Genomic DNA, 26,945 nt, shown 5'->3' with positions numbered 1-26,945 from the left:
AGGAATGTTGTGGTTTTTAAGTCATTTGCTATGCAACAATAGATAACTAAAATACCTTCTCAGTCTTAATTCTCTTTGATCTTTATTTTTCTTCGTAACTTGATCCCTTGGGCCAATCTCATCCCTGCCAGTGTCTCCTGCTCTCAGCTAGAAGCTGGTGATTCCCAAACCTGTGTCTCCTGAGATCAGAACCCATAAATACGATCTAATGGCTGGATACTGTGCAGGCACCCCAAATTCAGAATGTTCAAATCTGCTCCTTCTTCTGAGTTCCTTGACTTTTTATTTTCACCTCCCTTCATCCAGTTGTCGAATCCTGTGAGTCGTCTCACTCCCAACCACCAAATCCAATCAATCAGCAAGTCTAGCATTATATATATTTCTTAAAATTCTGGTTCTACATTTTGGAAATGAGATGAAAAAGTAAAGTGGTTGTCAGTCTATTGATAGACAGGAATTTTTATATGCTTATTTATTTTCCATTAAAATATAAGTAAAGAATTTAGATGGTGAATATAATCTGGCTCAAAAATTAATATCTATCAATCATAAATTTGAACGGTTCAACATAGCCCATATTTTTCAATGGGCTGTTCAACATAGTCCATTCAACTGGAGCAGTTGAATCAATAGTGGTTACGCACTCCCCCCTGCTTCTCTAGCAGGTTTTAGGAAGAAACAGGCCAGTAAAATACAGCCTGCTCACCCCTTGGTGGTGAGGGGCCAGTATCAGCCATTTTTGCAGATGTACAGGATTGGTGAGGGGGCACTTGAAAAAGGTCCGAGTCTACTCTTTTGGTTGGTATTATGTCTGTGCCATAAGGATGAGGCCCTGAGACTCAGCCTTGCCCATCTGACTCTTTCAAGATGGAAAAGATGTGGACCCCCATAGCTGCCCCATGGTCTAGAAGGATCCCCTCACACTGCTTCTGCTGTAGGGCACACCATCGGGAGGCGAGTACGCAGGGACAGCCAGCGGCCCCTCTTCAAGGCTTCAAGTCACAACCCCGTCCTGATGGTGCTCACATCTGTAGCTCCAGCTCAGATCCCTTCCTGAGCTCTAAGCTCGTATGTTATCTGCTGCAGGGACATCCCCATTTGGACATCCTAGAGGCTCTTTAAATCCAACATGTACCAAACTCGTCCTCAAACCACCCTATCCCCCTAAAGGTGTTCTTGACCTCAGCAGGCAATGAAATCATCTATCCAGTTTCCCAAGTCACAAAAGAAGTGTAATGCTTAGCACCTCTTTCTCTTTCACCTTGACATTCAATAAATGACCATGTTCTGTTGATTCAACTATCCGAATCTCTCCAATACAGGCCTTTCTTTCTCCTCACTACCTCTGTTCAGGCCATCACCCTCTTGTGCACAGGAGTGTCCACACCCCTGCTAGACCAAACCATTCTTCATGCTGCTACCACAGGTATCCTTTTAGAGAACAAGTCTAGGTATTTTTCCCTCTTGCTGAAAAATCTTCAATGGCTCTCTGTTCTCCACAGTTGAAAAGGTCAAACCCTCTTCAGACCTTATGTGACCTGTCCCTGAATATCTCTCTTGCTCCTTCTCTCTCCACTCCACTCTCATGTTCTATGTCCCAGCCACACTGAAGCACTTTTATTACCTCCAATGTGCCATGCTTCCTTTCGTATTCAGGTCCTTGCCCTTGCACTTTCCTCAGCTCAACACTTTCTGCAGTCCCTCCCCTCTTCCTTTCACTTGACTAGTTCATGGTCTTAGTTCTGAGTTCCCTCCTCTGAAACTCTTTTCTTGCACCCCTCTCTCCCATTCCGTCCCCCATAGTGCTCCCACAGCATCTGTGCTTGCACAGTTGGAGGCATTGATTACTTTTTACATTTAATTATCTGTTTATTTGTCATTCTCCCCCTCTACCCTATAATCTCCTTAACCGGCAGAGGTGGTTTCCTGTTCACCCTTCTCACTGTGTTTGATACCGCGTAGGCACTCAGTAGACATTCTAGGATGGGAATTTGCCATCTAGACTGCTCAGCTCAACATACATGATAACTAGGCAGGTTTTAGGCATATCTATCCATTGTCAGCCACTTTAGATGTGGCTCCACCACTGTTGCCCACTCTATCACCCACTCTCAGCATGTGAACAAATCTCTCAGGAATAACATAAGATTATGACACACTGATTTTCAGCTTTTTTTTTTTCTGGTACGCGGGCCTCTCACTGTTGTGGCCTCTCCTGTTGCGGAGCACAGGCTCCGGACGCGCAGGCTCAGTGGCCATGGTTCACGGGCCCAGCCGCTCCACGGCATGTGGGATCTTCCTGGACCGGGGCACGAACCCGTGTCCCCTGCATCGGCAGGCGGACTCTCAACCACTGCGCCACCAGGGAAGCCCCTCAGCTTTTGACTCTGTTCTCAACAATCAGTTAACGGCGAAACTGTTTGAGTGCAAGGAAGAGCCCCAATTTGACAGACCTCTAACCCTAATACTATTTTAAGAGTCAGGGACAGAACTGTCTTTTGATAGATCAGACAAATATGTCCCGAGGGATACAACAAAGCTGTCTTTGACCCTCTTCTTTTTAGTTTGTTCCTCATTGCTCCCTCTCTGACCGTCTCCTCTTGTCCCCATTCTCTGTAGAATCAGAAGGGTAAAATTCTGTAATGTCCAAAGAATGACAAGAACTACTACCTAATTATTGCCAGAAAGCAGGTCTCCACATTAACTATTCTAAACCCAAAGACATCATTTTTTTTTGGTGGGGGGGCAAACTCTAATATTTAACCAGCTTCTAGCCAATAATTCTCTTGGATCAACCCATCCAAGTGATACACAGGAAACAGATATTCTGAGGCGCATTACTTAGATTGTTTGGGTTGTTGTTACTTAACACAGTAAGATGCGCATTTAATACTCACTTTAAAATTTACCCAGCATCTCTGAGACTCTACTGTCCATCCATCTGATCGTGGAATGGCACTCTTCCTTTTCTTTTTAGTTAATTAATTAATTAATTTTTATTTTTGGCTGCATTGGGTCTTCGTTGCTGCATGCGGGCTTTCTCTAGTTGTGGCGAGCGGGGGCGACTCTTCATTGCGGTGGCTTCTCTTGTTGCAGAGCATGGGCTCTAGGTGCTCGGGCTTCAGTAGTTGTGGCACGTGGGCTCAGTAGTTGTGGCTCGCAGGCTCTAGAGCGCAGGCTCAGTAGTTGTGGTTCACAGGCTTAGTTGCTCCGCGACATGTGGGATCTTCCTGGACCAGGGCTCGAACCCGTTTCCCCTGCATTGGCAGGTGGATTCTTAACCTCTGCACCACCAGGGAAGTCCCTCTTCCTTTTCTTTTGAGACAGTTCTTAGCCCTGCCCCTGGGTAGTCATGGCACCTAGAGCTCAGGGGGAGGGAGGACTATGGTTCCCTTCATGCTTCTTAGGGGATGATCAGCCCTCCCTGTGGCCTGGCTGACCATGGAGATCAAGGCTACAAGGAGTGCTTCTCACATTTGGACCCTCGTCAATGCCACAAAGGCTGCATCAGAAAGACGAGAGCCACAGAGGATTGCCTGTGGGTAAATGGCCCATCCCTCTTGCAGGGGACTGGCTTTCAAAATGTTAGAAGCAGCAGAGCTACTCCCCCACTTCTTTTTCTATTTTTTATACAAAGAAATATCGTGAGCAAGTCCAGTATGTAGAACAGATAAAAGTGGAACTTCCCTGGCTGCAGCCAGGATAATGGACGGGGGAGGGAGAGGGGACAGAATCCCACCGTCTAGCTCCCCTTGCTCTGTGAAGAGGCCAGAGTAGAACTACTTTCCAGATTGTTCCTCGGAATTCTAAATGAGAAACAGCTCTTACTGCAGGATATTGCTAGGGACACTGTTCTCCTCTCGTATGGTTCTCCTTTTTTTCTAGAAGGATCCATAGAAGAAATTTCTCACAGGGCTCACTTCCAGGAGTCCTTCTGATTTTTTTGTTTGAGTACTTAATTTATTTTTTATCTTCTTAAGGCTATGACTTATGCCCTTCTTTGCATCAGCCGCGTAGGAAGCGTGGAGCTGATTTTGTGGGCCCTTGCAGGCTGTTTCTTAGGACTTCCTGGGACACGTTGTGAATTGTAGACATTAAGTCAGGAATTCAGGTATCATTTCTACCTTATTTTCTTTTTACTCTGATTTTCACTTTATTATTTTATTTATATTTTATCAATTTAATTTATATTTATTTATCTTCTATCTTACACATGTGTGCACATCACCTCAAATTCTTTCTGGAATAAAATAGGATAAAAACGAATGCATGTGTGCATAATTATATTACAAAGATAACGTAACAGACTGCCCTCAGCAACCATCGTGTGACTGCACTTACCTCACTAGGGTGGAATCCATCCACGGGTTCAATGAGCTGCCAGGGCTGCCCTCCGCTCTTCTGCCACTCCTCCGTGACTGCGGGGCGCGCACACACACACACATACACACACAGAGGGTGAGACATGCTTTCCTGAGCAACAGTTAACACCCAAGAGCAAGGGCTGTGAAGTAGGCTCCTCCTGGGCCCATGCTTACCCAGCCACGTCTGCCTCTGCCAGGGGCTTTCTGAACAGAAATAATCTTTCCATTGTGTCATTATTTTTTCTCTAACTCAGGAAGACAAATGTGTGAGAGTGTTGGATGAATGTGGTTTGTAGAGTGAGGAGGGTGGTGGGGAAGGGTGGGCTCGAAAATATTCAATGTCGATTTAAGTCCATCTCATTTCTCAGTGGCCAGGAGGACAGAATTTCAGGGGTAGGAGGAAAATATTAAGCATTTTGTTAACATCTCCTTTCATTGGCTGCCATTTCCAGACACTGCCTGCGTATGTCAAGCAATCATCATTAAAACTCACAGTTTGTCAGAAATATAATTACCTAAGATGATCTGGACATCACATTTAGAGTGAGTATGGCTACAGAGAAAACGTTATGAGCCCCAAAATGATGAACAGCAATAAAACTGTCCTTCAACAGGGGTGAGACCAGGAATGTCAGTTGCTCCAAGGCAAAGGCATAATGAACTCTACATTATAATATCATACAGTCAATAAGAACTCCTCAAGGAAACTTCAAGTCCCTAGACAGCCTCCAGAGAGAAAAATGTGAAACCTACCACTCCCAGTGTAGCCCATGTCCTCATTTCCCTGGTGTCCAGAGAGGGGAGCCGGCACAGCTGAGATTCCTCTAGTTCTTTCCTCTTCACTTCACAAAAACTCAAGGGCAGGGATATGTTCCCTCTTGCCCTCTTTGTTTATCTCTCTTTTGCCCCAAGGGAAGGAATGGAAATGCTATTAGGGGCTTTAACTGGGTGAGAGAAGCTGGACTTTCCCAGAGCTGAATCAATACTATTCTGCTTTCGTAATTAGTCCTAATATCATGCCAGGCCGTCCACACTTGCTACCCAATTCTTGTCCCCAGAGGGGCTTTAAATACTGCTGTCCTTCTCAGAGCACAGGAAACAATTCCTGCTGGTGCTTTGGAGTCCTATACTGGATCACCAATTCCTGTTGGCTTTGTCCCTGCCAGAACGGCCACCACTGAGCCACTCTCTTATGCTTTATGCCTGGGTTTTACTGGAGGTTGCTAGAAGAAGCAGCTAATGGAAAGTGGCCTTTGCATTTCTTGTGAATCTCAAATCAAGGATATTGTCCACTGTGTCCTCCACATGTGGTCACAAGGGAGAGATTGCTTCATGCTGGTAAACGGTGTATCTCTCTGAAGGAATGGTATGTATCTGCTCTTCTGATAGGAAGCTCAGAATTTCAATGCTACTGAAACCACACTAACCCTTATGAAGGCTTATTCGTTCTGCTGAGCCAGCTTGCAGACCTCACAGTTTCCTGCCATTGGCCCTAGGTACCCCGTGAAAGACAGAGCCTTGGGGAAGCTTGCCTGGCTCTAGCTTCAGTTTACCTGGCTGTCCTGTTTTTTAGGCATGACCTCGGAACCGGATTTTCTGCTTCAGGTTCAATTGTGGGTGCTTCCCCTTCCCCTCTGGGTCTGACACTTTGAAGCACCTGTGGGTCCCTCCTGTCTTTCCGGGTGTACCATGCTGCCCCAGCCCAGCCCTGCTCATCCTGGCTCACCTGTCATGCGTTCCCCATGCTTGGTTCAGACTCTTCTTTCTCCCCCTTGGTCGGGAGACAATGGGTCACTTTCCTACTTGTTTTTTGGGTCCTGCTGTTCTACTTTCTAACTTTATGCTGATTCTCTCTCTGAGCCATTTCCAATCTGAACATCCAACCAATTACCCTTAATGGAGCACCAGGCATTGGAAGGGTTTCTTCAAATACAAAGTCAATGTCACCCCCACTGAGCCCCCTCAGCGCTTTTTGTTCTTTTGTACTATTTGTCTCATCTCTACTTTGCAGCCCCACAGGGTGTCTAATACAGAAATCAACACTGATGCAGAAAGGTCCAGCCCAGGCAAGATGTCAGCCTCCTAAGCTCCTCTGTGACTTCAGAGGTGACCTCGCTTCCTTCACGTAAATCCTCAATGAACTTTTCAATTCTTTCTCCTGCTTCTCCCTTATTTTCAGTTTGGTTTCACCTTATGCTATACAAATGTTAAAAGGAGGAAGACAAGAAAGAATGAAAGAAAATCTCCATCAGATGTTAAGTAATTCCCAGGCCTGTTGGACAATGGGAACCAAGCCCAGTCAATACCTGAGAAAGGGTTGTATTAAAGAGATAGACAGCAAGCCGTGGGCCTGACCTGGACCACTCACACATCCTCTGACCCAGCAGGGGTAGGAAGTTCCTCATAACGCTTTTAGACTCTTCACATTTGCCGAGAAGGTTGAGTAACGAATTGAATCTAAACTTGTGCCTTCCCTGGCCAAGAGAATGTTCAGAAAGGAATTACAGTGATCTGGAGATCTGGAAAATCGACAGTGGAAAGCAAATTTGAGCTTATAAATGAAACACATTTAAGCCAAGCTCGTGTTCCTGGAGAGGAATGTTTGTTAAGAGCTCCATATTAAAAACACCAGACTTTCTTATGCCCGTGTTTCCTCTGGTGTGATTCAATGCTAGTCTTAACGAGGCTTAAAGTTAGTCTAGGCTGTTTCCATTTTGATTTGAATTTTATGTGCATTACTAACTACCAAACTAAAAATTATGGCCCTTAGAGAAAGGGAGAGGTGGTGATAGATATTATACTTCATGGAACAGATGGACATAATTTACTCATCAGAATTAATGACTATTTTTCAAAGTGAGAAGGAATGGTGATTCCTTCTACTCCCCTTGGAGGCTTGATCCCATAACGTAGGATATTTTCTCATATGATTATTGTGTCTCTGAGGCTTACCAGTCACGGAATATCTGTAGACATAAGAATTATAACACTTACAGGAAGAGTCAGTAACTCACAGGCAAGAGTTTAAGGTCTTACCTGTATTATGACGAGTGCTAGACAGAGTGACCCTTTTTAGTTTGATTATCTCAGGGTGAAATTTTGCTTTCTTAGAATAAATGCAATACCAGACAGTGGTCTCTACTTCTTCCCTGATTTAGACTGGGTGGTCCAAGCAGGTTATTATGGTAGATTGGTCAGTTCCCTTCCTGCCTGGGGCCATAATTAAAAATAGGCAAATAAATTGCCGTTTGTTCTTTGGAACACTTGAATTAAAGCTCTTGAAAGATCGTGAGTGATCTCTTTGGATTTGGTACGTAATGTACTTCCTTTATTTGTAAAGTCAAAGAAGCTCTGCTAATGACCAGTTTTTCAGAGATGCAATAGAAATCACAGGAGTTTCATAGAACATTTGGTAGCTCCTTGATGATTAGCAGATATTTAAAAAGAGAAATCTGAATTCTGGTCAGCACTATGAAGTCACTGGTCATTTTGACAAACGTACACTTGAGGGGAGGGGAGCTAAGAACCAAAACTCTAACTGAGTTGTCTTAGAAGCTGAGGGGAGCTGGTGGTATATGTAAAGTGTCAGTGAAAAAATGGCCTTGTCAGCCAAGTGGCATGCTCCTTCCTCTGTATGGGAGGTGTGGTGGAGATGAAGAAAAAGGATATCACCTGCTCAAGCTGGCATTTCCTGAAGGGAAAAAAAATTGCTGCCTCTGTTTAGCTCATAACCAGTTGGAGGATGAGTCAGCAAGAGAAAAAAGAGTCTCTGAGGTGAGCAGTCATCTCTTGGTGCTGGACTGAGGCTGTCAGAGTAGAGAACAGATAGGTCTCGCGTCTACTCTCAAGGGACAGGGACCCTCAACTGTCATTTGCTCTGTCACAGGGTATAAAATTGTAAATCTCATATGATAAGTGATATTTGTGATGCAATAGCTCAAATACAGTATAGAAATGAGAGCAGAGATTTTCATGTGACTAGTGAGACTGCAGATTTAATCAGTGACTCTATAGGGTTTTTAATTTCTGATAAAAGGAAACTGTGATAAGGAGATGCATTTCTAGCATAGCTTCCTGTGAGGAACTCAAAGTGATGCACAGGCTCAGTTGGTGATGGGGAGGGTTAGACATTGAAAAAGAATAAACATTTATTATCCATCTATCATAAGCCCTGGAAGAAGGTAGTAGGTGCTTTACATACAGTGATGGTGGTGGTGATGGGAGGGTGTCAGCTAACAGGTATCGGAGTCCTTACTACATGACAAGCACTGTCTCTACCCTTACATAGAGCCCACGGTTTAGTTACTGCTACCGGGCACAAAAGGAAACTAATCTTCAACGGTTATTTCATTTGCTCGAGGTTACACAGCTATTCTATGTCTGAGTTGAGATAGGAATACAGTTCTATCTGGTTGTAAATTGTGGGCTCTTTGTATAATAACATTTTCACCTACATGAGTTAGGCCAGATTTCCAGGGTGATGAGCTGCCCAGGTGGGGGAGCTTATCCACAGAGATGGATCTGGGAGTGGATGCACCCTCTGCCTACTCTGGAAAATGCTAGAATCTCAAGGTAGGCATGCCCTTTGCAGTAGTCTAACATTGGGTGTAAGTTAAGACCTTACCACAGTTCTTGAAAACTAGATAAAAACGCCAGCTCTCTCAGAAGCACACGTGATAGCACGTAGCCATTAAATGCATAATGCTGTATCGGATGTTTCTGGAGGCAGATCCCAGAGTACCATTTCCTCTGCCTCCACTCTCCCTCCCACTGTATCTTCTCTAGTGGAGACTAACTTCATATGGAGAAGGCGAAGAAGGCCCTGGACCAAAACTGGACCTTCGTTTTTAAGAAACGTCAGGGAATTACAAAGTGTCAGCAAATTCCTTGAACTGCTGATGAGAAGTACCAAACAAGGAGCGATACCTAGGAGGTTTCTCAGTAAGGCGACCGACTGTCATGCTGATGTAGAGTGTTCAGGTTAACTGAACTTCTTGCTTTTTTTATTGCATTTATTGTTGCTCTGAGGATAAGAACGTGCTGAGGAACCTCTGTTTCCAAGCATGTGGAATGCTGGCCAGTATGGGGGTCCAGGAGAAAGCTCTTTTTCCTGTATCTTTCATGAAGAGAGGACTGTTCTGTTTTGTTAACAACTATATTCCCAGCACCTACACAGCACACAGGAGGGCTTAGTAAAAATCTGATGACTAAATGACTAAGTTCTTAATCTTGGAGCGTTACAGGAGCCCCATTTATTAAATTTGAATGTGTGTTTTAATTTTAATAGATCATCTGTCGATTATGTACAGATGCAGACTCTGATTAGGTATGTCCTAATTAGGAGTGGGGCCTGGGGCTCTGCATTTATAACCAGTCCCCAGGTGTATAGATGTTGCTCATTTTGAGCTATGTATTGAGTGGCAAGGGTGTGAGGGAACGGTGCTCTTTCCTGGGTGCTGGCTATGTACCAGGCATGGCATTTGGGAGGATTACACATTATTTTACATAATCATCACAAAGACTTCTTATGTAGATATAGTGTCTCCATTTCCAGGTCTGGAAAGGAGGGTTTAGAAATGGTCAAGGAATTGCCAACAGTCCCAGAGATAATAAATGACAGAGCTAGAGATTACTGTGGAAAATGAAAAAGTCTCTAGTGAATACTAGGCAATATTATATTTTTAAAAACTTTATCTATATTCAGGGTGGGTGATGATCAAAGATCACTTGGTGGTGCATTTGTTTACACCAGGAATTCATTAATGAGGCTTTAACTCTGCATTTTAATGACAGGTTATTTATCAAAATGTCTCTCCCCATGAGAGAAATATGTATCACTGAGGCAGGAAATCTAGTTAACGGAGATCAGTCTTGTTGAAAAGATGTTCAGAATTGAAGTACTAGAGTCTACAATGCAAAACGTGTCAGCTAATGTAATATTTGATAATTCATGACGGCCATCTGTCTCATCCCAGATGCTTGGGCTGGGGGAGTTGGTGGTGGGGAGATAGAGATGATAAACTCCGTATGAGAAATCGTCCACTCTTTGCATACACTGCAAAGCTTTTCATTAGCATCATCTCAGCTGGCAGACAATCAACAGAGACTTTTCTCTTGCATAACAGTTGCTTAGCAATGAAAAGGGGACTGGAAGGATTAAAGTCAATAGATAATAGTTTTTCAGAGTCAAGATGTAAAGGATAAATCTAGTAATCATGCCTGTTTTCTTGTGGCCACTCATCAGTGACCCCAATGTTTGGATAGAATGCTAGAAAAGCAGCAGTAATGTTCTTTCCAGAAAGCTGGGATATGGTTTGTCCACTTTGCCATAGGCATCTGAAGTCCTCCCTTTGAGACTCATTAGTTTCATCATGTGTGAGGTCTGGGAATCTGCCTTGTTTTGAGTCCTTAGGTAATCCAGTGGCCCCAAGGAGAGGCACTGCCTTACCCCTCATTCCTGTCACACTCATCTTTAGCCCAGCCGTAAGCGGGGCATTGCTAAACTGTCAAGAATAAGTTAGATGATTCCACTGACCTGTTGGCTCCCAGCCCAAAGCTGTTTCCAGCTGGTCACTGGCTCTATTGCTTCAGGGATTCTAAAATAATGGTGAAGTAAGGAGGTGATGCTAAGCTTCCACCTTTCCAGAAAGAGTCTCACACTTTATCTTTTTTCAATACTCAGAGCTATTAATGCGTCAGAATGGGGAGAAGCGACCCTGCCCAATATACTGCCTGTTGGCTTGTAAACAAACGTCTTGCCCAGATAGGCTCTAAATGGTAGCTGCTGCTTCTGTTTTGTGTCAATACCTAAACCAAGCAAAACTTACTTTCTTGGAAGTCAAAATCCATGTAGAAAAGATTGAAGTTCGTAAATTTCTGGCTGGTTGCAATTTTTTTCAGCATATTGGAGAGTTGTTCTGCTCTCTGAATACAAAGGAAACAAGGAGAATTTCATGAAACCTAGACTTGGGCTTTAGGGAGACAATTCAGGCAGAACAAAGAAATCAATAGTCCCCACCCCACCCCGACTGCAAGTCACCAGCAGACAGCCGCTCTGCATATTAAATTTCATTCATGCACAAATGACCAACGAGCATACAAAACTGTTAAAATTATTAAGAACAAAATCAGTGCAAATTAAAGTATTAAGATACCACTTTCTCCCCATGGGTTTGGCAAAGGAAAGATGAACAATCATGATAATAAAGAGTATTGCCATGGGATATGTGATTGAGAATGTCAATTTGTTTAACCTTTCTAGAGAGCAATTTGGTGATAGGGATCAAATCGTTAAACATGACGTACTCTTTGACCCAATAATTTCCTAGGAATTTGTCTTAAGGAAATAGACATGGTACACAAAGACATACATCTTCATATATACAAAGGTTCATCACAACGCTATTTATCATAGTGGAAAATTAGAAACAATCCATATGTCCAACACCAAGGGATGAAATAAATCATGGTATATTCATATGCTCTATTTTCTAAAATGATTACAAAATTCTAATGTGGAGGGCTTCCCTGGTGGCGCAGTGGTTGAGAGTCTGCCTGCCGATGCAAGAGACACGGGTTTGTGCCCCAGTCAGGGAAGATCCCACATGTCGCGGAGCGGCTGGGCCCGTGAGCCATGGCCGCTGAGCCTGCGCGTCCGGAGCCTGTGCTCTGCAACAGGAGAGGCCACAACAGTGAGAGGCCCGCGTAACGCAAAAAAAAAAAAAAAAAAAATTATGATGTGGAGGAATGATTATGAACATCAGAAGGCACAAAACAATATGTGTGTTCTGATACTATGTAGGCAAAAACCCCAAAATAACTATCTATGAAAATAATATTGGAAAGACATACATATATATATTAATTTTGGGTGGTGGGATTTTGAGTGATTTTTGGTATTTTTTTGGTATTTTTTACATTTTCTAAGGTTTTTTAAAAATTGAAATATATTTCCCTTGTAAAAAATGTTTACTAAATTCCTTACAAAGAAATTATTTACCATCTGTGAAAGAAATGTGGAAAACTTTCTCAGAGAAGAAAGGAAGGCTCTGGGGCAGCTGGTCCTCCCCTACCTTGGGAGAATTCCAGCCCTGCGTACACCTAACCTTCATCACTTCTCTGACTCTACAAATATGCCTAGGACCAGCTTTCAAAGGCATGTGTGTGTTTGTGCGTGTACACGCATGTGTGTGTACAAGAGAGACAGGCACACATAGAGACAGTGATCGAGAAACCCAGCAAGAACTACAGACTCAGCGAGGTAGAAGGAGGGAGACAGGGCACCCCGCATTCTCCTGACTCCTCAAGCATCCGGGAGTTTGTTTCTTTTATTCACCAGTTTGGAGGCCATCACCCTGCCAAAATCCCATCCCCAGTGAAAACCCTGCAGCAAACACAGGGAGAGAATGATCAAAGACAGTATCAAAGGGCCTGCGACAGCCCTACCTCTGAAGTGAGAGTCCGGAGCGTTTTATTGGAAGACATCCAGCCGTGGCAGGGGCTGACCTGAGAGCAGGAAAACACTGATTACAGAAGAACAGTGCTGGTTGTGGGAACATAGCTTTGGAACAAGTCAGTGTGAGCTCACCTGGAGACAGCTCAGGAAGGAGTAGAGATGCGCGTAGGTCACGTCCTTGTTCAGCTGGCCTGGAAAACAGAGAGGTCTGGCATGTTGCATTCACTCAGATAGAGCGGCCGCCTAGGGACCCTGGTGGGTGAGCCTGCCTCTCTTGCAGAAGGCTGGCGCCTCCAGGGACCTGCCCTGCCTATGCATTTAGCGTTGCTCTTGAAGATGCCTGTGCTTTCCTTCTTTCTGAGCCCCCTAGAAATTCAGACCTGGGGTTGGGGAGCGGCCCCAAGGAGTTTACTCCTCTCTCGAGCTCTTCACATGGGCTAGGGCAGGGTGTGAGGGGCCTGACCTTATCTGGACCCCAGGTAGAGGGATTCAGGGCACCGTATGGACCAGAACACCACTAACAAAGGACTGGCAGAGTAGTGGCTTTCTCCTGGCAATGGTATGAAACGTCGAGTCCCTGTGGGGTCCAGGGAGCATGGAAGGTGGAAGTTGACCAAATCCTCCTCCTTTTGTGTTTATGAAACACTCAGATCTGACCCGATCATCCCATGCTGAGGACCTGGCAGGACTCTGGAGGGTCTGAAGGTCTGACCACGCACTGTCCTGCAGTTTGGTGAACTGAAGTTTTCCACAAGTGCTTGTGTGGCTATCGGACTGGGGAGGCTGGCATGTTCGTTCATGGCCCAGCGGTTATCTTATTTGAGCCGTCATTAGTAGATAGGCTCTATTTTTTGGTGCAGGTTAAAGAAGTACACACGCATGAAGTGGTAAACGCCAAATGTGAGTTCATGCAGAGCCTTTCCAAATATCAGCTGTGGACCCAGAATCTGGGGGCGTTATTTATTCTCTCTTCTCGCCTCCCACCACTGCCCCTTCTACCGCACTGTGCGTCCCGCCCCCGAACCCAGGCAATTCAAGTTTCATACTGTGGCTGAGACACAAAATCCAGGTTCTCCCAAATCTCGGGGGTGAATGGCCGATGTCTTATCCATTAACACTTCCCTCATGCTTGAAAAAATAAAGGAAAATAATAGGGCCTATCTCGGAGCGAAGAGAAAGATTGAAGGTGATAGAACACAGTCTTATTTTTCACTTATACCTCAGATCAGTTAGACTGAAAGATAGATTCAATTTTCTTGTCATACAGGAAAAATATATTCTCTCTCTGTGTGGGTGAGTGAATCCCAGGACTGGAAAACCACAGGCTCATTATCGCCATTAAAGTCGCAGTGACATGCTGGGTCTTCTCTGTGCTCCAAAGGTGTCTGCATTTTCACATTTTAGATGAATCCCAAGCCACTGGCTTCTGTCTTCACTTTCATTTTATGGGCTCCACATGGAGCTCTGAGCTCCATGATCCATCTTTCTCCAAGATCCTGCTTTCCATCACAGAGGCTGCTTTCCCTCTATTTTTTTTTTTTTTTTTGGTGTGTGCTTTTGTAATTTACCTCCTTTCTGTATGTGTCCCTGCCTGTCTCAGTCCAGCCCAGCTGCAGTGACTGACACCTTCAACCTGCGTTCCCCACCCTCAATCCTCCACTTGCCCAGAGGACTTGGCCCTCGCCCCCTGCTGAGCGGCAGCCTTCCCTCTGCCATCTTGTTTCTTTGTTGGGACGGGGGGGGCCTTGTAATAAACCTTAGGGAGCTTGGCTGGGGCCCTGACGCCCTGCTTGGCCCTGACTCTCACCTGGTGGCCTCTCTCTTTTCCCTGCCCAGTGGATGAAGTGTCTTCAACCTGCTGGAGGTGGTACCTCATGCCTGACCGTAAATACCACTCCTGCACCCTCTCCCTCCCCACCTGCAAGACTGGACTGCTCTGATATCCAGGGGGACTGGAGTTTATCCTGCCCCTGGATACTGGAAGCTCATCTGCTGGCTCCCCTTTGGGGGCTGAGCTGAGCCGTAGCCTCGTTGCATCCCAGCTTACTCCCTTCTTCCTACTGTCTTACTGCTGAGGTCCCGGAACACGTTAGGATGAGACCACAAGGCATATCCTCCTTCTGGACCAATCCCTGTTCCCTCCCCTTCATGTCCTTGCTATTCTGGCACTGGCTCTAATTGGACCAGGTTGATGGAGGGGAAATTCTTAGGTGAGTAGGTGGGTCTGTGGACAGGATAAGCACACATTAGCTGTAGTTAGAAGAAAACTGGGAAAGGTATAATGGGTTGGTTTCCCTTCTCTCTGGTATTCCTGCCTGTAAAAGGTCAGCGTGTCCCTGGGGCTGGTCATGTGGAAGGTTGGCTGGGAGTGCCTGTGATGGGTTTATGACGAAGAGGGAAAACGGTTCTTATGCTTTTCTCCACTGATTGGAACTGTCAGTTATTCGCTCTTTCTTTTTATGTATGACTTTTTATCCTTGTTACTTTAATGGTATTCTTCCATATCGAGAAGCCCTGGTATAAAGACTCATCCTACCTACATGTTGTACCTACGTGCAAAGAGGTGGTGTCTGTGAATCCCTGGTTAGAAAGTGAGTCTGGTGAAGACAGGTGGTCATGACTGCCCAGGACAGGGGCAGAGGGCTGTCCCACAGTGGCCAGGAACCATCAGTGTGTGTGTGTGTAAGGGATGGGAGCCTGTGGGTTGGCCCAGTTGATACCATATGCTCCCTCTGAAGATCAAAGGGATCTACCCCAGCTCCTATAGTAGCAGCTCGAGTCTCAGTCATGTGTATGTTCTTCAGGGCAGAGTCTTTGGCATTTATTTAACACTGGGACCACAGTTGAAATTTTAGCTACCGTAAGAGCTTAGTGCTAACAGAGATCAGGCACACCTTCATGAAATACCATCTGAGTGTGTTAAACCTTGGTAAAACCACGTTAATTTAGACAGGAAGGAAGCCAGTAATAAAACTGAAGGTATGCTACAAGGTATTTTAAAATACATTAGGTTTCAAGTTTAAGAGTAATTGGGACAAAACGGAGTTTTTGCGGCTATTTTGTGGCAGAGGCCCTTCAAAGAAGGCTGACTCGTAGACTTATTTGCAGCCAGCACTCCCAGACTTCCTGATCATAGTCTAACCCTTTGGATAGCTCCCTGAATGCATATGGCTTAGAGAGGTGTAGTTGACCCTCGTTAATTTCACTGTCAGGATCTATATACTATTTGTCCTTTCCTTAGAGGACAAGGACTTCATCTTTGCATCATTTTTACCCTCAAAGCACATAATCGTTATCTCAGACATATTAATGGAAAGATTGCCTTCCTTATAGACCGTGCCTGAGAGGACTCATCCCTGATCAAACATAAACTTACTTGAAAGATCTATGAATGTATAATCCTAATGTGTGAGACTTACTTTCTGGTAATTCCTCAAAAAGACAAGACATTCTCACCAGGAATTTTAACTGCTGGTAGAGCCTGTGGGGCTGTCACAGCCCTTGGCGGTCAGGCAGTGACTGGGTCGTGACTCACAGACAAGGCTAAGAGGAATGATGTTAGCCCCTTCCTCCCCAGCAGGAGTCAGCAAGACACCCATTCTTGTTCTGGGCCTCCACTACCTGCACACCTGATGCTGTGGCATTTAACCTTCTCTTTCCTGAATAGTCAGGCTGAATTCCCACCTGTTTACTGAGGCAGCAGAGAATGTCATCACTGACGCAGGGCTTCTCCCCTGACCCCTTTTGCTCCCGGCCTCTTTCTTAATCCTTAAGGGGTGGCTAAAGTCAAGTCTACAGATTATCATCATCATGTTTCTTGGCTCAAAGGCAGAATAAATGGAAACCCCCTTTTATTTGCTTGCCCCACCCTTAGCACAGTGCCCCAGGAACCAGACTCAGGTGTGTGGCTGTTGATTAAGATGAGATCCACCTTAACCTGGGCAAAGCGACCAAGCCCTGAGGCTGAGCTAGCATTAACCTGCTTCACGGCCGGTTCCTGTCTGTGGGAACGAAGATTCAAAGACTGGATGTGGAGCAGGGCAGAACGGAGGCAATGAGAGGGCAGTAGCCCCCTGTTCAAGCTTCTCACCTTATGTGAGTTAGGAGCCTGCCAGGGGACGAATGAGGACGCTGGGTAAATCCCACCTACTTCCCCAGTCTGTTTAGGAAGGACCCTGATGCTTCGTTGAGGAATTTATGATTTATTTCTCATGGCAACCAGGCAGCAGGGATAATTTAGGATGTGAATAATAACTGAAAAACATTCAACAAATTTTAGGTGGTTATAACTTTCTCCCTCATTGGACTCCCCCTACCCCCAAACTAGAGTTGTTTATATAGAACACACTTGTTCCACCTATTGCTCTCGTGCTGTGAAGTGCTAGTCTAGATCAGCGGCTGGAGGGAGGCCATCTGAGGATAACGCAAAGCCTAGAGCAGGGTTTCTCAACCTTGGTGCTGTCGACATTCTCAGTCATAGGGGGCTGTCCTGTGCATTGTAGGATGTTTAGGAACATTCCTGGATTCTACCCCTTGGATGCTAGTAGCACTCCATCTCCAGGGGTGATATGATAATGGGTGGGTGGGTTGCCCCTTGATGAGAACCACCGGCCAAGAGAATCCACCAAGTGATTGATGAGTCCCCTGATCGATCACCCTTTTCCTTCCCTTGCTCTCTTCCAAATTACGTGGAGTCATTTTTACATACTATGGTTGAGTCAAGGGAACGGCCTGGCATATCTGAGAAAATTTATGGAGGCAGTCTAACTGCAGTTCATGGGAAGGGAATGGGGTTTAAAGTCAGAAAACCCAAAGTCAAGTCCCTATTGGTGTGACAGTAAATTGGGAGCACATCTCCCCTACTCCCAACTCCCCTTCCCCAAGCATTTCTTAGCATGGGAGAAATCTAGGAGTCTGAGAACATCTGTTGGGGGAACTGAACTTTTCATCCCCAAATGGCTCAAAGAGACATGATCAGCCCAAGTGGTTGTCCTTCACATGTCCAAGGCAGCCCAGAATGGAGTCAAGTTCACTGTGTGATCATGTTATCATTTCTAAAGGGCGTGGTCAAAGCCATGTGAATAGGAGGAACATGCATTCCTCATGAGAGGCTGGACAGTGTTTCCTTGGAATAATAACATTTGTGGCATATTTCATAATTGAAGAGGAAAATGACTTCAGTCGCATCGGTGGGGAGCCTGGAATGTGGACATGTTCCATTGTTGTCCAGTGAAGGGACCGCAGTGAAGGGGTCAGAGCCCTCTGAGAGCTGGTTAAAGGGTCCCTGCTCTTATGTGGGGCGGTGTAGAACTTCCTGCGGGAGCTGGTAAGGAGGTTGGCTTAAACAGGAACTACAGGAGGAGGACAAGAGGGGATTGAAAAGACACAAGGATGTTATGTATGCAAGGGAAAGCTCTCCACCTCTACCCACTAAGGAGGGCGCAAAGGAAGGAGTTTCAGGTCTTCCCCCTCTGAACTGCTCACCTGACTCATAAGGAACTGCTTGGACTTCCAGGACACTGTAGCACCTGGGCACTGTCGCTTGGGTTGGTCTAAGGAGGTGGCTATGGCAATACCAGGGAAAGGGCAGCCCCTTTCCATGAGAGACTGGCACAGGTGCTGTCGATATGGGGCTGAGGGGGTGGTCCCCAGGCCCCTCCTTGTAGATGCCTGTCAGAGAGGCCTGAGGCCAGCACTGCCCATCCTCCCTCCCTGCTTAATTTTCTGTAGTAACACTTATCATCCTCTGACTTTTGGAGTCTTTCTCCCACTGTAACATAAGCCTATGTTGGTAGAGATTTTTGACTATTATGTTCACTGATGGTTACACAGTGCCTAGAAGAGTGCCTGGCATATGATAAGTATTTTTGGAAGGACATTCTTCCCTGAAACACAGAAAGAGAGCCCTGCTACACCCAGTTTGCATATACAATAAGCTGTGCAACATTTGGCAAGCTACACAACTTCTCTGAGCCTTAGTTTTTTCATCTATCAAATGGAATTAATAGAAACATTTATCTCACAGAATTGTTTTAAGGATCAGCATGGCAGCCCTTCCCAAGGTGAATTACTACTACTTTCACAATGTTTGTGAAGCATCTGGCATGCTAGAGATTCTATTAGAAATTTCTTGGAACTTTAAAGCATTTCAGAGCCAAGGACTCCAAGAGAGTGTAGAAGCAGGGAGCAAGCCCTCTGGAGGACCCAGTTCTACAGAGCTCTAACTGGCCACCAGGGTGCACAGACGTCATTAGAATCCTGGCCACTAGGGGGCACTCACCACTGAGGTTTGGAGAAATCCTTCCCTTTGTCTCCTTCCTATCTCTTGTTTGGGCTTCACTGGCTCCTTCTAGATTTCACCTTCAGTGAAGGAGTTTTAAACTCTTACCTTTCAGTTTGTCCTAATTCTTTGCCAAATACATCTGCCCTTTCTGACTTTGGATCTGGTTCTGGCCACCTTTGGATACTGACCTTTTAGATCCTGTACCTGGGTGCTCTTCCCTTCATCGTTCTGGTGGCATTTTAGGTGTATTCCTATATGGTTTGAACTACATATATTTGAACTACGAATACATTGACATTGTTAAGGAGTAAAAACATCTTCAAACTGATACCGAGAGGATGATATCTGCTGTGCAAATTATCCCAGAGAAAGGTTCCATCTGGTAAGCCGTATAAAATAACATTGCTGCCATTTGGCAGGTGAGAATCTAGATACTGCAGAGTCTGCATGACCTTTGAGTACAATTTTTCAGGAGTGGTCATTCCTGGGACGGGATCACTCTTCCTGTTCACAAAAGAAACAGAAAATATCTTAGTATATTATAGGATAAATGCACACAAATATAAGATCCACCCCCAAAACACACACACACACACACACACACACACACACACACATACACACAGTAGTTATTGGTGTTATTTAAAAAATATTTCTGGTTTCTGGACTCCCTTGTTGTTAGGTGGGCCAGGTCTGGCCTATGAGTTGTGAGCAGAAGTGACATGTGTCATGTTTGGTTGTATGAGAGCCTCCAGGATGCTATTTCTCTTTGCCATGAGTCTGAGCAATGTTCTAGAAAGCAGCTGCTTCACCAGCCTGAGTCCTGGAACAGACTCCATGGTGATCCCTGATGGACAATGTAGTGCGAGTGAATAAATATTTATTGCTTTATGCTACTAAGATTTTAGGGGCTGTTTGTTCCTGCAGCATAACTTCACTTATCCTGACTCTTACACACAGTTAATAGAATCAAAGGGGTCTGGTATTGCTTATTATTTGTTTGACACTTTGAGCTCTGCAACTTGGTCTTTAAAACTTTTCACATAGGGCTTCCCTGGTGGCGCAGTGGTTGAGAGTCCGCCTGCCGATGCAGGGGACACGGGTTCGTGCCCCGGTCCGGGAAGATCCCACATGCCGCGGAGCGGCTAGGCCCGTGAGCCACGGCTGCTGAGCCTGCGCGTCCGGAGCCTGTGCTCCGCAACGGGAGAGGCCACAACAGTGAGAGGCCCGTGTACGGCAATATAAAAAAAAAAAAAAAAAAAAAAAAAAAAAACTTTTCACATATATAACAGTCAGGGAGATGAAATTTCACTGAGAAATAAAGTGACATTATGTGTCCACATTACATCTTTCCGTTCTACAATGAATTTGAACTTTCATGAATTTCCTGATAGACTGCTATTCCAGGCTATACCCCTGCAACAATATCTGTCAACAGATAATTCCAATTTGCATCACTGCCTTTCTCTATATAGAAGTGCGTGTGCTCTATAGAGGATATATGAAATTTTTAATTATATTTTTATCTTCTTGTTCCACAAAATTAGTGAAAACAGAAAAAGGAAGTGCTGAAAGTAGTTATAAGAGCACAGTCCTAAAATCAAAGAATTTAAGACAAAGATGTAAATCATAAGTGAAAGTAGCAAATCTTTAGCTTCAATTAGACATTTACTGAATTTAAGCTGGTTGTCTTATTTTCATTTGGTTTGGAAAAGAACAAAAGTGAGGACTGTACAAAATACTAGAAATACATCATTGAAAGTTCCATTTAAATCTCCCTTCCTTCCTTCCTTCCTTCCTTCCTTCCTTCCTTCCTTCCTTCCTTCTTTCCTTCCTTCCTTCCTCCTTTCCTTTCCCCTTCCTTCCTTCCTTCCCTCTTCCTTCCTTCCTTCCTTCCTCCTTTCTTCCTTGTTATCTTTAAAAGGCAAGGTAGGGCTTCCCTGGTGGCGCAGTGGTTGAGAACCCGCCTGCTGATGCAGGGGACACGGGTTCGTGCCCCGGTCCGGGAAGATCCCACGTGCCGCGGAGCGGCTGGGCCCGTGAGCCGTGGCCGCTGAGCCTGCGCGTCCGGAGCCTGTGCTCCGCAATGGGAGAGGCCACAACAGTGGGAGGCCTGCGTACCGCAAAAAAAAAAAAAAAAAAAAAAAAAGGCAAGGTATACACCTGGAGACTGTCATACAGAGTGAAGTAAGCCAGAAAGAGAAAAACAAATATCGTATATTAACACATATATGTGGAATCTAAAAAAATGGGATAGATGAACCAGTTTGCAAGGCAGAAATAGAGACACAGATGTAGAGAACAAACGTATGGACACCAAGGGGGGAAAGCGGGGGTGGTGATGGTGGTGGTGGGATGAATTGGGAGATTGGGGTTGACATATATACACTAATACGTATAAAATAGATAACTAATAAGAACCTGCTGTATAAAAAATAAATAAAATTCAAAAAACAAAAAAACATGGCTTCCCTGGTGGCGCAGTAGTTGAGAGTCCGCCTGCCGATGCAGAGGACACGGGTTCGTGCCCCGGTCCGGGAAGATCCCACATGCCACGGAGCGGCTGGGCCCGTGAGCCATGGCCGCTGAGCCTGCGCGTCCGGAGCCTGTGCTCCGCAACGGGAGAGGCCCCAACAGTGAGAGGCCCGCGTACCGAAAAACAAAACAAAACAAAACAAAACAAACAAACAAAAAATGATTTAAGGGAATAAAGAAAACTAAGGAGTGGTTAATTAATTTACATAATAGCATTTCAGAGGGCAATGATAAAGACTATCACACTGAAGCCCAGAACCTAAGTGACTGACAAGTTTAACATAATACTAACATACTTTCTATTGAACTGTTTAATACAACCTTTCCTCCTTCCCTGCCATTAAAACACACTTTGATGACTCTTATCTACTACAGAATGAAATTCAAACTCTGTGGCTTAGCACTGAGACCCTCTACTGTCTGCTCTTCCCTATGTCTCATTTCTTTTGCTTCTCCCAGGACAGGATGAACTGTTAATGCCAGTGTTTGTAGATGACCACACCTCATGTTACCCATTTTCTTTATTTTTGAAACTGCTACCTGGCCAAATGCTCAGTACTGTGAACTATACTAGTAGTTGTAGTAGGTAAACTACACTCCATGTAGGCAGGGATTTTGTTTTGCTCATTGCTGTATTTCTAGTGCTTGGAGCAGAACATTGCATGTAGTAACTATGTGTTGAATAAATGATTAACGGATTAAATCAATAAACTTACGTTTATTGGGGAAAAAAGGCAAGGTATAAATAGGGATTCTAGAATATTTTTTGGCTTTAATATGTAAGTCTATTATTGTTCATTTTTTGCGCCGTTGACTTTTGTACAAGCCTTCAGGAACATATCAAATTTGAATTAAGATACTAACCTGCATTAACCTGGGAGTTGAAAATAAAATTCTCTTTAGGCTTTAAACTGCCTGTTGTTAACCTAAATGGAATCATGCTATAAGTTATTTTCTATTGTAAGTCCTTAAAATTCCAGATTTACCTAATGATCCTGGAGTGGATTGAATAGCCTCCCTCAGAATGTGACCTTATTTGGAAACAGGGTCTCTGCAGATGTAATCAGTTAAGATGCGGTCATATTGGATTAGGTTGGACCTTAAATACAATGACTAGTGTCCTTTTAAGAAGAGGAGAGACCCACACACATAGGGAAGAAGGCCATGTGAAGCTGGAAGTGGAAATTGAAGCTATGCTGCCACAAGCAAGGAATGCCGAGGATTGCAGGGAGCCACGAGAAGGATGAAAAGACAGGAAGGATTTCCCCGAGACACTTCAGAGGGAGATGGCCCTGCTGACACCTTGATTTTGGACTTCTAGCCTCCAACACTGTGAAAGAATAAATTTTTGTTTTTTGAACTCACCCAGTTTGTGATATTTTGTCACTGCAGCCCTAGGGAGTTTGATACAGCTTCCAAACCAGAAAAAGTAAGTTCATTACTCACGAGCTGGACCCGAGAAACAAGAGACATGGGAAGAGGAGACAGAAAGAAGCCCCTAGGGGTGTCCACTCTTGTCACTTTTAAGGGAGCTGTTCCTAAATGGAAATTGGTATTGTCATTTTGGAAGGAATTTTTCAGAATGTGTCAAAACTTGAAGTTGGTTTAACTTTTGACCTTGACATCTCTCTTTTGGGAAGTGGTCCTATCATAACATTTCCACAAATGTGCAAAAATGTACATACAAGTATGACAACATTTCTTGGAATAGAATAAAATTGGGAAAAGCTAAAAAGCCTGGCTATATAAATTATAGTAGATCCATGCAGTAAACCTCTATACAGCCATTAAAAAGAACGAAGTTACTAGATATAGGTGATGGTTGCACGACATTTTGAATGTACTCAATGCTACTGAATCGTTCACTTTAAAATGCTTAATTTTACATTATGTGAATTTCACCTCAATAAAACAAAATTTTTTTAAAAGAATAATCTGTATGTCTTAGCATGGAAAAGACTGCTAAAAAGTATTGTTGAGCGAAGAGAACAAATGACAGAGCAGTGAGCATAATATTATTTTATTTCAATGAATATTAATCAGTCTGTAAATTAGAACTTACATAGAAAAAATCTGGCTGCAAATACAGGAAACATCTCTATTGGTTAGCTCTAAGCAGTGGTGGTGGGGCGGTAGGGAGTGATTCTGGAGAAACTTTCGCTTCCTAGACCTGTATTATTTGAACTTCTCACAACACATGTTATTTTGTAATCAGAGAAACAGTCAAAATGAAAGGGGTTCTCATATCATTTTTATTCTTTCTAAAATGAGGAAGAAAGCTAAATATTAATGGGAGGGGCAGAAAACATTGTAATTTTATGTCATTTCCCCTCCACCTATGTCACTTAGTGAAATAAAATGACTTTTCATGTTGTTGCTGTCCAGAGGGTGACAGGCTGACCGTGGGTGTGAAGGTCACACGGGCCAGGTTGTGAGGGGCAATACGTCGCTGCACAGAGGAAAAGGTGGAGCAAATCTGACGTTCGGGGCGTTCGGTGTGGTTGGTGTATGTGCTTCTGCACTGGGTCATGAGTTCCTTGGACTTTCTGAGAGAGAGAAAGAGAGATCGGAGGAAAGAGAAAGAGCTGTCCCATTGTACAAAAGCCCAGCATGTAGAATAAAATGCTATATTCATGTTTTTCATTACTTTGGGGGAAATTATACGACTTTATGAATAAGAAGCTCTCCAGCCTGCATAAAAAGCACTCAGAAGGATTTGAGAACAGGTTGCCTACCTACTAGGGGCCAAAGGTTGGGTAAGGATTTGGCTTGATTTGCAGATGCACAGAAGCCCTAGAAGGACCCCAGTTTGTGAAGGGGATTCAGGCTGCCTTGTGCGTTTGTTCAGACCGGGAAAACGAGGTTCAGAGTAACCAGGTTTTGTCTTCACTGTGTGTTTGGAGTGTGACAGCAGGGGTGAAACAAAGCTAGTTGGGTGTCTATATCCTGTCTTCTGTCATTGGTAAAGCTAGAATGCACGGCTATTAACTTTTGCCTTGGCATCTCAGGGCTTTGTTTTTTTTTTTCTTCTGCTGATACAACAATGCTTTGGCACAAAGCAATGATGCTGAGCTAAGACTCTCCAACCACCTAAAGGCAAGATGAGTTAAGATGGAGCAAACTCTCCCATACTCCCTATTTAATGATTATTTTTTAGTTAGAGACACAACCCTGATGATAAACAAAGAATCTCAGCTCATTTGCATTTATGAAAGGGCACCTCACAAATTAAGCAAGCATCACTAAAACGGCTAATTGCTAAGCGAAATCAGAACGTAAGCCTTGGTGTATATCCAGAGAAAAGCATGGTCTGATAGGATACATGCACCCCAGTGTTCATTGCAGCACTGTTTACAATAGCCAAGACCTGGAAGCAACCTAAATGTCCATCGACAGAGGGATGGATAAAGAAGATGTGGTACATATATACAATGGAATATTACTCAGCCATCAAAAAGAATGAAAGAATGCCATTTGCAGCAACATGGATGGACCTAGAGATTGTCATACTGAGTAAAGTAAGTCAGACAGAGAAAGAAAAATATCCTATGATATCGCTTATATGTGGAATCTAAAAAGAAATGATAGGAATGAGCATATTACAAAACAGAAACGGACACACAGGCTTAAAGAAAGAACTTATGGTTCCCGGGTGGAGGGAAGGGATAGTTAGGGAATTTGGGATTGACATGTACGCCCTGCTATATTTAAAAAGGATAACCAACAAGGAGCTACTGTGTAGGTCCTGCTGGACCTACCTATAGCACAGGGAACTCTGCTCAATGTTATGCAGCAGCCTGGATGGGAGGGGAGTTTGGGGGAGAATGGATACATGTATATGTATGGCTGAGTTGCTTTGCTGTGCACCTGAAACTATCACAACATTGTTAATCAGCTATACTCCAATATAAAATAAAAAGTTAAAAAAAAAAGAAGAATGGAAGCCTTGGTGTTTCTGCTGGAACATTCTCCAGTCATCTTTGCTCCATCACGTACAGCTAGATAATTTACATATGCACATCGCCAGGTAAACCCTGTAGTGTGTATAGCAAAATTAACCAATTCTTAGTTCAGGCAAGGGCGAAAGGGTCTGAGTGACAGGTGGTGGGTCACCTCCTCTGGATGCCATAGATGGTCCCTCTGACCCTGTCCCTGAAAAATTCTCAACACCCTTTGACCTGTGTACTCTTTCTCCTCCGGTAATATCTGAGGGGACTTAGCACTAGTATTTTGGGACCAAAGAGTCCCAGTGGTTTGGGAAACACCTCCTAGGCCTGCCCTGCTGTCAAAGGCTGCATGGGCTGAGCTGAAAGTGTCTAAACCTCTTCACGCAGGTGCTCTGGAGCCCACGTCAGGTTCACTTTGCCATCCCGTGTTTGCCTGCCACGGCAGTGCCCTGCACCCTTCCTCACACACCGGTGAGCTCACGCTGGTCAGTCCTGGAGAGGTGAGGGGTTGAGGGTGCAGGGCTTACAGGGGAGAACTATGAAAGCCAGGTTGAGAGACGTGACGCTCATTCCAGGAAAATAATGGGAGAGAAGATGGTGCCCAGCACCACGCTCTCACACGTCAGGAACACGTGGTGGGCTTGGAACAGATCAAGAGCCTCGTGTTTCGGGTGGCTCAGAGTCTGTCCCTGTCCTAATGAATTGTGCCTGATCACGCAAGGTAAGCCTCATGATTTGGGTGCAGGGCCAGACGCGATCATTTCATTACCCTGGCGGGTGTTCCAGCCAGATTTCACTGATGGCTGATGGCAGGGGTGCCCCCCTCTCAAGGAGGAAGGTAAACAGCCTCTGCAGAAAACGTTGCCCAGAACCAGAGTGAAAGCCCAAAGCTGTGGTTGAGTGCTCAGATTTCACTCACAGCTCGCTTTCGTATTTTTGAAGCATCCAGGTAATAGAGGTAGCCCTTGGTTTCAGGACGCGCAGTTGTAATCACATTATTGACCTCCCACCCAGCCTCCATGAGGAGGCATCTTGACATAGACTGGGAATGGGGTGGGGTCTCAATGGGCCCACATTACCCGATGCATAGAGATCCTGGGTCCCCTAAAAGAGGATATGGCCTGGAACATGCTGGCTGGTAGAGAAGCTCATTCTTCCCTTGGCTACCCACACCTTCACTGAGGAGGCTGGGAGAGAAGACTCCTCTGAGCAGCAGAGTTCTATCCATTCCCTTCTCTGCTGGTTTTCTACCCTTGACTGGATAGAATGGATTGTTTCCTGGCAGTTCAGCTCCTTGGAGTCTGTGATCTATCAGCATCTTGACTGCTTCCTCTTAATGCAGTGCTGACCAGCTGCCCTAG

General features: G+C 44.7%; 1 protein-coding gene across 6 annotated transcripts in view; it reads right to left on the bottom strand.

Moving 5' to 3' along the window:
• AOAH (acyloxyacyl hydrolase) overlaps positions 1 to 26,945 on the bottom strand; it is a 171,229-nt gene that overhangs the window by 7,049 nt on the left and 137,235 nt on the right. For 5 of the 6 annotated variants that reach the window (XM_012533065.3, XM_033428272.2, XM_012533066.3 and 2 more), the window contains 5 exons: positions 19,434 to 19,606; positions 12,952 to 13,010; positions 12,810 to 12,869; positions 11,192 to 11,288; positions 4,342 to 4,418 (listed from right to left, as the gene is read on the bottom strand). In XM_012533065.3, coding sequence (XP_012388519.1) covers positions 4,342 to 4,418; positions 11,192 to 11,288; positions 12,810 to 12,869; positions 12,952 to 13,010; positions 19,434 to 19,606 — 466 coding nt within the window. Of the gene's footprint in view, positions 1 to 4,341; positions 4,419 to 11,191; positions 11,289 to 12,809; positions 12,870 to 12,951; positions 13,011 to 19,433; positions 19,607 to 23,674; positions 24,184 to 26,945 lie in introns of those variants that run through there. The other variant, XM_033428275.2, reaches the window with a different exon arrangement.

The sequence above is a fragment of the Orcinus orca genome, chromosome 9 (genome assembly GCF_937001465.1).
Source record: "Orcinus orca chromosome 9, mOrcOrc1.1, whole genome shotgun sequence".
In the NCBI taxonomy this organism is placed as follows: domain Eukaryota; kingdom Metazoa; phylum Chordata; class Mammalia; order Artiodactyla; family Delphinidae; genus Orcinus; species Orcinus orca.
This window is presented reverse-complemented; position numbering and strand designations above follow the sequence as displayed.